Here is an 11,852-nt window from a genome sequence, read left to right as displayed (position 1 = left end):
TTAAAAAGTTGGTAATTCTATTAGTTGTAGTTATAATGTAATGTCCAAGTCCACCGTCCACTTAACCGCTTTTTTTCTCACTTGATGAATATCGTGTATGGTACCGGCGAAGTAAGCATTCGTTGATGATGTGGCTGGTCGTCTGTGATTTGTGTCCACAGTCGCATATTTCAGAATCACGCAGACTCCATTTAAACATTATGTGACCGCTTCTATCATGACCTGTTCTAATGCGATTTAGTGCAGTCCAAATTTTCCTTGTCAGCTCAAATTCTGGTTGTCTGGCAGTGTTACCAGTTTATGCACATCGGGGTTTTCTGATATCCAATCTTCTTCCCATCTGTTATTTATATCAAATTTTTCTTGGATGAGCTTCCTCACGGTTTTTCACGTTGTTTTTATTATTTATATAAGTAAGGAGATTTAACGGAAATTCTAAAATAAATTAAATATTCTAAATAGGTTTAATAAGAAAAAAGCCATTGTGTCTAATAGTTCATAATAACATATTGATGGAGTCATAAAACTAAAAAAGCTTTGATGTATGGGACACAGCTGTCAAGATGATTTTTAACAGGGTTTTTCCTTTCCTCCCATAGTAGAATCATTGGACCGCCACTGTATTTTATTAAAAATACAACAACCTAAAGCCACGATAATGATTACGTTTTGATTAACTAAGTGTTGATAAGGAGAGCCATTTAAAACAGACTCGGATTAAACGTAAGCGACACAATAGTTCAAGATTGAAAATTAACGTAGAGACGTTTATTCTCAGTAATTAACAAGTATAATACACAAAAAAGAAAAACTAGAGTTCGAATTAATTAACCAGTTTCCAATAGTGTAGTTGGTTGACGATGTGCCGAAAATATATGTGATATTCGAACGATACGTGTCATAAGGTGTCACAAAAATGATTTCAATGTAAATTCACAGACTAAAAATAGTCAGTGATACATTTGCGTCTGGTCGTTGTCGGCCATGCAGTACTTGCTGGACTTTATACCATGATGTATGTGGTGTTTGTCAGACAAATTATTGTATTTATGTAGTTAGATAGCGGCAAACAAAGATGGCACAGGTCGTGAGGTCGTATCAATATATTATACAGAATATTAAGGATAATACACTAAACAATTTCTTGGTAACTATTGAAAATTTTAAATTTTCACAAAAAAAAAAAAATGATTTGATTATAAAATTCTATATTATGTAGTTTAACTATTTTTCTTTAATTTCTTCGAGAATCAAATACCTAAACTTTAATTTTCTTTAATGGAAACCACTATTTTTAGTTTGACGATATGATAGAAAAAAAATTGTAAATAATTTTGTTCTTATATCTACCCGATGAACCTTCTTCTGTTATTAGTTGTTTTCTATTGATAATTTGCTGTATAGCATACAGCTATTGTCAAAGGTACTAATCGATATATTCCACCGCGTAGAAATCTTATTTTTAATAATTCATCTCTATTAATAGACGAATAATATTATATTCAACGCAAGATTTTACTATTGTACATTGTTGAGCGACCAGTAAGGAAAATTTTTGAGTTAACGACCACTAAAATAATTTATGTCCTATTAAAAAAGATTATTGTTGCCCTTTTATTGTGAAAATAAAATTAACGACGAATTTGTATTTGAATTACATATCATTAAACAATTTTAAAAAAGAAACCGTTGATTGGATAAAAAAAAATTTAGAACAAAATCGTTTAAAAATTTTTATTCTATCAACAAACTAAAAATAAGGGTTCCCTAAATGAAGAAATTTATGTTTTAATTTTTTATTCTTGAAGGAACGAATCACTCTGTATATTATTTAATTAATTATTATAATAGAACAAGGAAAAAAACGCTTTTCTGGGAAAATTACTTAGCGTGTTTGGATTTTCAAAATTTTTTTTTTCAACGAAAGTACTCGTTCACCAGACTCCGGGAAAATTATTGGCGAAGGTCGGAAAATTTTTGCCGAAGCCGCGTAAGGCTCGAAGGGCTCCGGGTCTGGGGCGGAGCCCCAGCTAGGCGAAGCCTAGTTAATTATTATTAGAGCACGAAATTATAAGCACTTAAAAAGAGCCAAATATAATGGAAGTATATGCAGAAAAAAAAACAATAAAATATGCGCTTAATAAATTGTTCATCTTAAAAAAAATGTTTTATTATATAATCAATTGTGCTATAAAACTTAGTTATTTATTAAAGTATAGTCTATCTGCAATGCATTGTGCCCGGTGTGCAGTTATCGAGGTTCGATTCAATACCGTTGAGCTATACAGATTTTCATCCTCTCATACTAGAACTATATTTCTGTTAACTATTATATTTCCTCTTTAGACGTTTAGACTAAATTAAAAAAGTAAATAAAGGAAAAACTAGCTAGAATTACATAGTTTAATTCTAAGTGAACAACTTTTAATAATTAATTCTTAGCATTAACAAATCATAACAAAACTTTAGATGAGACTATTCGCAGGTAAACACTATCACAGCTAACGCTCGACAATTGATTACTGACGGGATAGAGTGCCTGCTGGAAACCACTAATTTCTAAATGATCATACTGGTCAATGTAAAGAAATCTTAAAATTTTTTGGTTAAAAAGAAACTAAATAATATTAAAAAAAAAAGATTATATTATAGACTTGAGATCATTAGCATAGTTATCATGGGAGCTTTGGTGGCTTTAACCCCTATAATAAAAGATAATTTTTCGGAAGAGTAGGCGATAAAGAAATGTGGTATAGATTTTTATTAATTTATTATTCAATATTATGAAATAGTCCCTATAGACCAATTTTTAAAGTTACGCTTAAGTTTTCTAAGACTTTCATAATCTCAATAAATATAAATATATATATCTACTGATTGAAATGTTTACGGGTATATCCACATTTTCAGTAGTGTGCTGACGTTTCGGACTCGTTGCAAAGTCCCTCTTTAGAACGATAGTTACAGGCTCATGGTTGTAACTATACTGCCAGTTTAGTTTATTTATGTTATGTTTTTATATAAGTTAATAACTGATAACTTCAATGTTGTTTATCTGTTATCGTTTTTGTAGTATTGTTGTTGACAACTGTAAGTTTGTTGTTTACATCCAGTTTTTGTTTTTATCGTTGTTTACTGCATTCTTGGCATTTAGCTCTTTCTTTTCTACATTAGCAATTTTCTGTTATGTTAATTATAGTTTGTTGATTCTTTTTTTTTGTTTGGAGTATGATAGGTAACCAAGTCTTGCTAATAATCCATCAGAAAATGTTCAGAAAATTACTACAGAGAAGATGGATGGACCATTAGCAAGTCTTGGTTACCTATTATACACCAGGTAAAAAGAAAAACAACAAAGAAAATAACTTAATGGGTGAAAAATATAACAGAAAATTACCGGTGTAGAAAGAGAAGAGCTAAATGCCAAGAATGCAGTAAAAATGACTTAAATCATGTTAATTAAGTAATTTTTTATTTTAAAATTATATTTTGTTTATATAAAAAATTTAGTTTTTTTTATTTTATAAATTTTAGTAGTAGATTGGCGTAAAATACCAATTATTATTCATTTATATTTCAGTTTTTTTTTAATAAATACTGCTATATACACCTCAGTAGTCAAAAACAAAACTAATACATTTTGAATTATTCATTGTAAACTGATGGCGTATTTTGGTGGGTGAGATATACGAGTCACCCCTTCCCACCAAAACTAATAACTAATATAAAATCTTAATTTTTTTTAATTTTCATAAAATAACATCATTTAAAGTTTAAAGATAAGGCGATAATGTTATTATTTTATCAATAAGTATTTCTCATTCACAGTCTTTCTCACACCTAAGAGTAAATATATTGATAACTTTTGACATTTTTTCACTAAAGTATATAACAGTCATCTATTTAATTATATCAGTTTATAATATTTCTAATATATGGTATAATTTAAAAAATAAAGTGTATGCACTCATAAACAATGGTGATTGAACTTTAAAAACTTTAGAAATATACGAGTATGTAATTAAAAAAAAACCAAAAATAAATTATTAATATTATTATTATTTTATGAAAGGATAAATAGCTAAATAGCAGGATGGATAATAAATAATTAAATAAATATAACCTAAGTAGAAATTAAAAAAGATTAATAATAAAATCTATTAATTTTAATTTTAAGATTTAAATATTTAACTTCAAAGTGAAACACAAATTATTGTTATAAAATATTAACAAGAAAAAATAATCTTTATATAGATGTTTTAAGACCGTGGTGGTACGTTAATAAGTAATTAATTGGCGTTTAATTGAGCTATACACAACACTTTTATTACAATAAATAACAATTTTTAACAAACGTAAGATTTAGAAAATGTTTGTCATGACGTCTGTCATTCCGAGATTTAAACATAAGTTATTAAATTAATGCTTATGTTTCTATTTTATAAGCTAGTTTAATATGTTGTCATATAAAGATATAAAGTTCACAATCTTATAAGATATAAGGGTTGGACTAAAAAATTATTTTATAAAAGATAAATGGAAAATTTACATTTATCTTTATATATGTAAATTATATTATATTTATCTAACAAAAAATAAATAAAAAAAACTTATTTAAAAAAAAATTGAATGGCTAGCGTTAAAAAAATTTCCCCGTATGAAACAACCCTTGAACTTAAACAAAAAATATTTAATTTTTTTTTTATTATCTTGTCTATATTTAGATTTAGGTCAAACGGTTTAGTTTATAGAAGGGTGGTCCCCATTTAATCAGGATATAATTAAGGAAATAGGATTTGATGTTACTTTTGTAATTATCCAGCAATTGTTTAGAATTAAACACTATCTATAGATATGCTTCGAAGCATTTCTTATGATAGTGATTTTAATTACTGTCAGATATCATCTATATTTGTCCCATCTATGCCACGTCTACACTGTGCCGCGACTCCACTGTGCTACCGTTTTTATGTACGAAGCTATTAAATTTTATTATTGTATTTTGTGACAAGTGGCAATTGAATATAATAAATAAATTTATTATTAATTTATTTGATATAACTTATTATAATAAAGACCAAAAATCATTACGACATTAATTAATTTTTTGAATGAAAAATTTAATTTGTAATTATTCTTAAGTCAAATAGTGTATTATTGTAGATTTTAAATAATTACAATAGTACAATAGTCACCACTTTGCTTGGTAATTTTTATGGGTTATATTGTTTGTATATAAATAAGGAAAAAGTCATTATTAACGTGAGAGAAAATTTCTTTTAAATGTACACATTGGGTACTCTACATAGGATTATTAATATTGTAAAATGACTGAAACTGTTTTCATGCGTGATCGTTTTTGAGGTTATGGATGTAAACTAAATAATTTGTTTACTATTTCAAGCGTGTTATCATTATATCAGAAATGAAATTTAAAAATTGTCGTTGTTCCATAATAATGTCATGTTTTTTATTATAACTTTTACTTGAAATTACAGTTTCATTTTGGGTAGTTTTTTAACTACACATTATTAGCTATGACTAAACCTAGACGTTCAACGGGGCCCGCAATAAAGTATCGCACTTGTGATACTTGTCATTCAACTTTATATTTTAGTGATATGGAAACTCATTTCTCTGGCCAATGTCCACCCTTAACGGAAAATTGGTCTCAAGCTTATGTACATGATCACAAATTGTTTTCGTATGCACAGCTACACACCAAAGGTATTAACCGAGTAAAATATATTTGTTTATTAATTCAAAGAAATAAAGACAATGATTTTTTCAATGGAGAGGGCTAAAGACCTTATTATACTTATCACATACTCTTACTAGTGTCAGTCATTTACTGTTAACAGTTATAATTGACTAATGGAGAATGGGTGGCTATAGATTCTTTGGCATCCCCTGAATAAAAATTATGGCGTTCTGTTATGGTTACTAATTAATTATTTAAACAGTACACTAATGTGAGTTGTGTATACTTTATGTCTAAATCATTTATTATAAGTTGTAAATCTTTTAAAAAGTAAAATATTTGATATTGTATAATAGACGACGAATTCTTGGTTGGTAATGATAATGTTGTTGTTCCAATTGCTGCCATACAATTGTGTGGGTTTGTACTTGGTGAGCCAGTAATTGTAAGATGTGGATCAAAGACTTTAGTAAAAAATATCTGGCCTTCTGAAGAATTACCACTCTCAAAAGTGTTTTTCTCTAAAGATGGTTGTATATCAATAAAAAAACATATTGAGATAATTTTATTTTCATAATTCATATTTTCAGTTTTGGTAAATGAATTTGATCAATTAGAGCATGTATCTATTGAAAGATTTTCTATTCCACCAAGTGAAGCACAGCATATTGAAGTTGAATTAACAAAATATGACTTATTACCTCCTGATGGTGAATTCAAGAAACAATTGCTGCTCCATATATCTAATAAATATGAAGGAAGGATTATTAAGCAGTCTGATTTTCTCTGTTTTGATTTTTATGGACGTAGTTTTTCTTTAAAAGTATATGAAATTCAAATATTTCCTTGTCATAATCTTGAAGAACAAATTAAAAGTCTGAATTTAAACAATAACTTTTATCATATTTCATCATCTACCACTTGGAGTATTAAATCTAACGTGACAATAAATAAAACTCCATTTCCTTTAGAAAATATTGGCGGAATAAGTTATTTGTTTGATAAAATAATAAAAATTATTGAAACTACCAAACATTACCAAAGTAAGAATAACATTTTATTCAGTAAAATTATTTTTTGTATATGTATAGACTGTGTTGAGTAAAATATCATAATTAAAGAAAACTATGTCCTAAAGAGAGCAACTGTTCTATTGCATTAGTCTTATATTTTACTTTTTCATGTATATATATTTTTTTTCTTTCTTTTGTAGAACTTCAATTTTTAGAATTTCAATCAAAATGTACAATTAAAAAAAAATTCAAAATAGTCTTGTCTACCTACTATCCATATATTTTGATAGTATGATTTAATTTGTAAAATAAGTTTCAATTTATAACTATTCAATAAAAATTGTTTATTACAAGTCTTTAAAATTACATTTTTGTATGTTAAATAAAATATTAAAAATTAAATCAGAAAAATTTACTCTTTATTGTTATAAGGTCGATTTGATAGAATGGAGGTACTGTGGAATTTTTACATTAGCTAAAAGTTACTTAAGTGGATTTATTTCATAGCTGATTTAATTTTAAGTTTTAGGTATTTATTTTATTTAATCCGAATCTTTTAGACCATTGCGGTATTCTTCTACATGGAATATCTGGAACTGGAAAGACACTATTAGCAAATACAACAGCTAATTCATTAGATAGACATATTGTTGAATTGAAAAGTTGGGAAATTTTAAGTAAAGTATATGGTCAAAGTGAAGCAAGGCTAAAACGATGTTTTGAAGAAGCAATAGTAAATTCTCCAAGTGTAATTCTTATTGATCAAGTAGACACATTTAGTATATCAAATAATCCAACTGATTTAGAAAGAAGAATAATCAATACAATGCAATCTCTGTTTGATTTGCTTAAAACAGTCAAGCACAATGGGATAGCAGTACTTGGAACTACTAGAAGTTTAGAATTAGTTGATGGTAATTTACGAAGACCTGGAAGGTATTAATATAATAAGCTTAATACTTATTCTGTTATGTTATGGATTTAGTTTTAAAACAACAATATTTTTCAGATTTGATTATGAAGTCGAAGTACCTGTGCCAAATGAATTGCAGCGTAAAGATATTTTAAAGTGTCAATTATCTCATATTAAACATAATGTTATAGAAAGTGATATTACTGATATTGCTTATAAAGCTCAAGGATTTGTGGGAGCTGATTTATTAGCTGTAGTGAACCGTTCAGTTACAGAAGCTGCAATAAATGATGAAGAATTTGTATCTTATAAACATCTCTGCATTGCAATAAATCAAGTGAAACCTTCTGCCATCAAAGAAGTTTTGGTTCAAGTGCCAAATGTAAGATGATTTTTAATTATATATTTTGAAAATTATTAATTTTCTCCAATGATAAATAATATGTATATTATTTTTAACAAAGGTCAAATGGACTGATATTGGTGGACAAGATAAAATCAAATTAAAACTTAGACAGGTAGTTGAGTGGCCTCTTAAATATCCTGAAGCTTTTGAAAGGATGGGTATAAGCCCTCCACGCGGTGTTCTGTTGTATGGACCCCCTGGTTGTTCAAAGACAATGATTGCTAAAGCTGTTGCGACTGAAAGTCACTTTAATTTTATATCCATTAAAGGTCCTGAGCTTTTTAAAAAATACGTGGGAGAGTCAGAGCGTGCTGTAAGAGAAACATTTAAGCGAGCCAAAAGTGTTGCACCATGTGTTGTATTTTTTGATGAATTAGATGGTTTAGCTGGTGAAAGAGGGATTGGTGATAGTGGGTCAAGTAGTGTACATTCAAGGGTTTTAGCACAACTATTAACTGAATTAGATGGAGTTCAACCATTAGGAAATGTTACTATTTTAGCTGCAACTAACAGACCAGATTTAATTGATTCTGTAAGCTTATTTTTATTTTAACTTAATCATACAATTAATTGATCTAATGTTAAAGGCTCTTCTGAGACCAGGAAGATTAGATCGAAAAGTTTATGTTCCATTGCCAGATGAAAATACACGCCTAGAAATATTAAAGCTTAAACTTAGTAAAATGCCTATATCAAGTGATGTGGATATCACAGAACTCATCAAATATACTGAAAATTATTCGGGGGCTGAGGTAATTTGACTTAATGTGTTAATTAATATAAATTAATTTTTTTAAGTGTCTTATTAGGTTATATCAATTTGTCATGAAGCATCTCTTAAAGCAATGGAAGAAAATATACATGCTAAGCAAGTTGAAATGCGTCACTTTATCTCAACTCTTGAAAGTATGCACCCTCAAACACCAACATGGTTGTTAAGCATTTATGAAAAATTTTCTGGGCACCAGTAGCAACAAAATAAATTTACTTTATTTATATAGTAAGTTGTAACTATTACAAATAAATGATACAATTTTAGCAATATACATTTAGAAATATAAAAGAAATACAGAAATTAGGGCGGCGAAGGGTATATCTAAACTAAATTTGAGGAATGTCCTTTCCTATGGCAGTCAACAGAACTTTTTCAATCAAACTTATCTCTTAGTTTTGCTTTAAACAATACAGGTAAGAGAGATAGTGTTGCAAAAGTTGCTAAAAGTAAAACAGAAGTCCATGACCATGTACTACTAGTAGATGTTAACTCATGCAATGTTTGACCAGCTTGTACAGCTAATACTGATGGTACAGCAACTCCTAAAATAATTAATAATAAAAATTAAAAACATAATACTATGGTTAAAAGCACATATATAAGAATAAAATCAAAAAAATAATATCATTAATTTTCATTTTTTAAAAAACTAATTTTATTTTGCATTTTAAGTTTCTTTTATATAATCTAAAGCTAACATAAATATAGTATGCAATATACATTTAGACTTTTTACATTTATAACATTTTAAGTCAAATCCTTAAATTATGTCAAAAAATGTTTTAAAAAAATATTTTTTCAGCGGTATCATATAAGAGTTAAATTTCTCTTATGGAAAAACTGACTAATAAATTAAATACTAATCTGAATGTTAGTAAGCTTATACTTAATATCCAGTATTTTTAGATGTAAATTAAAACTATTTAATTCACATTTTTGAAAATAATTAGCTAAAAGAATGAGAAATATTAGTAGGAAAAACTAAAAATTATTAGAAAGTTAATTTTATATAAATTTTGATAATTCTATTAATTTATTGCTTTAATTTAAAAATTATATGAATTAATATATAAATATTTTTTTAAATAATTAAGTTGTGCCATTATTAAATGTATATAAACTTACCAAAAAAGGTTCCAGCCCAAAATGGTATTAATGGTACATCAACTAATGGTGCACATACATTTATAAACCAGTTGGGTAAAAAAGGTGTTATTCGTAAAAACATAATATAACTTAACATATTATGGTTATGCTTTTTCACCTAATATAAAATATTGAATAAAAATGTAATTATTATAAATTATAATATTTATATTTAACTATTACATTGTGAAATATAAGTTATTATGAATTTCTCTTACCAATAGTGCATAAGATTTTATCCTCTCTGGGAAATATTTATATGCTAACCTTCTACCAATAGTCATTGACAATAAATAACAAAAACTAGCACCCAATGCAGAACAGAAACATATAATACCTAAAGCTAAAATAAATGGATACAAGAACCCACATAATATGGATAATGATATTGATCCTGGAATGGCAAATGTTTGTAAACTAAACACAGAAAAGTTAAGGTTTGTCTAGTACATAAAATATTGAACATTTTTCAAAAAAGGATACAATATATAACAGAAAAATATGCACATAAAAACTTGAGTGTAATAATTGTCTTTGTAATGTTCTAAAACTTTACCTAAGTTTTGAGCATCTTTGATGTTAAATGGAATTTTAATGTAGTTTTTTTCTTCCCTAACAATTAAACTTATCAAATATTCAGCTAATTTATATTTATTCATTTTTATACATACTCAGATAATTCTGGAAAGCTATAATATAAATATACCATAATTAGCAATGAAAAGATAAATATGACTATGAGTATCACTACTGCTTTAGCGGTTGATAAAGTCTGATCAGTTTCAATTTTATTGGGTTGAATTGACATAGTATCATCAAATGTAGATTCTACAAAAATAATTATTATTTTTATTGTTTTAGGTATTAAGTACAAAACTAAATTAAAGAAACAAGAAGATATAGTTTAACAGAATTCTATAGTACAAAATATAAATTAACTTAAAATAATTACCATTTTGAATACTTTGGTTAGCAGCCATATCGTTGCACTTATTTGACTTAAAATAAAATAATCAGAAGAAACAAAATGTTTCCTATTATTATTGGCTAAGATATAGATGCCATATACTTCAATTATAGTTTTAATTATTTTATAAATTGTATAATATTTGTTAATATTTATTGTTGTTATTCATAATAGGTTTTGAATAATTTTTAATTATTATGTTAAACTTCAAAAATTAAAAATAATTTATTCATGAAATATAATAGTGTTATCATATTCCTTACAGCAACCGATAATTCTTATGATAAATTAGTCATAGATGACGTATAAATCAGGCCTCTAGATCTCACTATACTTATTTTGCATTTATTTTTTCCATATAAGTGCTGCACTCTAAAAGCTTTTTGTTTAATACCCAAATATATCGAAAGAAATTTATAAACTCTATGTGATAAAATAATTTTATTGAGAAATCTTTATTTTACTACAAAATGATTTAGATCTTTATGAAATTTTGATAGTTAAATATTAATTAATGATTTATTTTTGCATTCACATTAAAAAATTTCCACGTAAGAGTAGAATTATATCATTAGATAACAGTATCACAGAATAGATAAGGTTCATCTATTCTGTAACACACAGTCTTAGAAGATGATGTCGTCGTACTGTACACTATTATATCAATGATTACTTATAATATTTCTGCTTAATAAATCTAAAACGTTACAAATATTTGTACGTACAAATTCGATGTTTTGATGGAAATGTGATATTATAGAGGTAATATTGTATACATATAATATATGTATCCAAAATATAACGTATATATTATAAATACGTATAACCTCAAATTTCCTAAAAACAGCGCTTTTGCGCATATCGTCTCTTTTTTATTATATATTGTCGTCTCGTAAGCGGAACACTGATAAGAACAAAGTTCATGAACCTT

General features: G+C 26.9%; 2 protein-coding genes across 4 annotated transcripts; one reads left to right on the top strand and one right to left on the bottom strand.

Moving 5' to 3' along the window:
* Nucleotides 1-1,017: 1,017 nt before the first annotated feature.
* On the top strand, nucleotides 1,018-9,347 carry LOC126906139 (ribosome biogenesis protein SPATA5-like). 2 transcript variants are annotated; one of them, XM_050686451.1, is made up of 9 exons: nucleotides 1,018-1,147; nucleotides 5,499-5,727; nucleotides 6,058-6,231; nucleotides 6,292-6,744; nucleotides 7,275-7,650; nucleotides 7,724-8,009; nucleotides 8,092-8,565; nucleotides 8,621-8,785; nucleotides 8,843-9,004. In XM_050686451.1, the coding sequence occupies exons 2-9, from the start codon at nucleotides 5,538-5,540 to the stop codon at nucleotides 9,002-9,004; spliced, it is 2,280 nt and encodes a 759-aa protein (XP_050542408.1). In that variant the 5' UTR covers nucleotides 1,018-1,147; nucleotides 5,499-5,537. The 2 variants fall into 2 exon arrangements, with proteins under 2 accessions (XP_050542408.1, XP_050542407.1); XM_050686450.1 differs by lacking the exon at nucleotides 1,018-1,147 and having other exon boundaries at nucleotides 5,398-5,727; nucleotides 8,843-9,347.
* On the bottom strand, nucleotides 9,002-11,041 carry LOC126906143 (transmembrane protein 41B-like). Of its 2 annotated transcripts, XM_050686457.1 has the most exons (7): nucleotides 10,907-11,035; nucleotides 10,706-10,782; nucleotides 10,626-10,643; nucleotides 10,438-10,566; nucleotides 10,173-10,371; nucleotides 9,934-10,072; nucleotides 9,002-9,350 (listed from the first exon to the last, which is right to left on the bottom strand). In XM_050686457.1, the coding sequence occupies exons 1-7, from the start codon at nucleotides 10,907-10,909 to the stop codon at nucleotides 9,181-9,183; spliced, it is 735 nt and encodes a 244-aa protein (XP_050542414.1). In that variant the 5' UTR covers nucleotides 10,910-11,035; the 3' UTR covers nucleotides 9,002-9,180. The 2 variants fall into 2 exon arrangements, with proteins under 2 accessions (XP_050542414.1, XP_050542413.1); XM_050686456.1 differs by having other exon boundaries at nucleotides 10,626-10,782; nucleotides 10,907-11,041.
* Between the last annotated feature and the right edge of the window lie 811 nt (nucleotides 11,042-11,852).

This window comes from Daktulosphaira vitifoliae, unplaced genomic scaffold (genome assembly GCF_025091365.1).
Source record: "Daktulosphaira vitifoliae isolate Bord-2020 unplaced genomic scaffold, ASM2509136v1 Scaffold_4, whole genome shotgun sequence".
NCBI lineage: Eukaryota > Metazoa > Arthropoda > Insecta > Hemiptera > Phylloxeridae > Daktulosphaira > Daktulosphaira vitifoliae.
The sequence above is the reverse complement of the archived record's forward strand: the minus strand, read 5'-3'. Positions and strand labels throughout refer to the sequence as shown.

Coding starts and splice junctions, on each gene's coding strand:
- LOC126906139 (XM_050686450.1), top strand. CDS start 5,538: ATGACTAAACCTAGACGTTCAACGGGGCCCGCAATAAAGTATCGCACT. Junction 6,232..6,291: donor AGTGTTTTTCTCTAAAGATG/GTTGTATATCAA, acceptor TCATATTTTCAG/TTTTGGTAAATGAATTTGAT. Junction 8,566..8,620: donor GACCAGATTTAATTGATTCT/GTAAGCTTATTT, acceptor CTAATGTTAAAG/GCTCTTCTGAGACCAGGAAG.
- LOC126906143 (XM_050686456.1), bottom strand. CDS start 10,934: ATGGCTGCTAACCAAAGTATTCAAAATG. Junction 10,567..10,625: donor AGCTTTCCAGAATTATCTGA/GTATGTATAAAA, acceptor TTTAATTGTTAG/GGAAGAAAAAAACTACATTA. Junction 10,372..10,437: donor ATATTTTTCTGTTATATATT/GTATCCTTTTTT, acceptor TTCTGTGTTTAG/TTTACAAACATTTGCCATTC.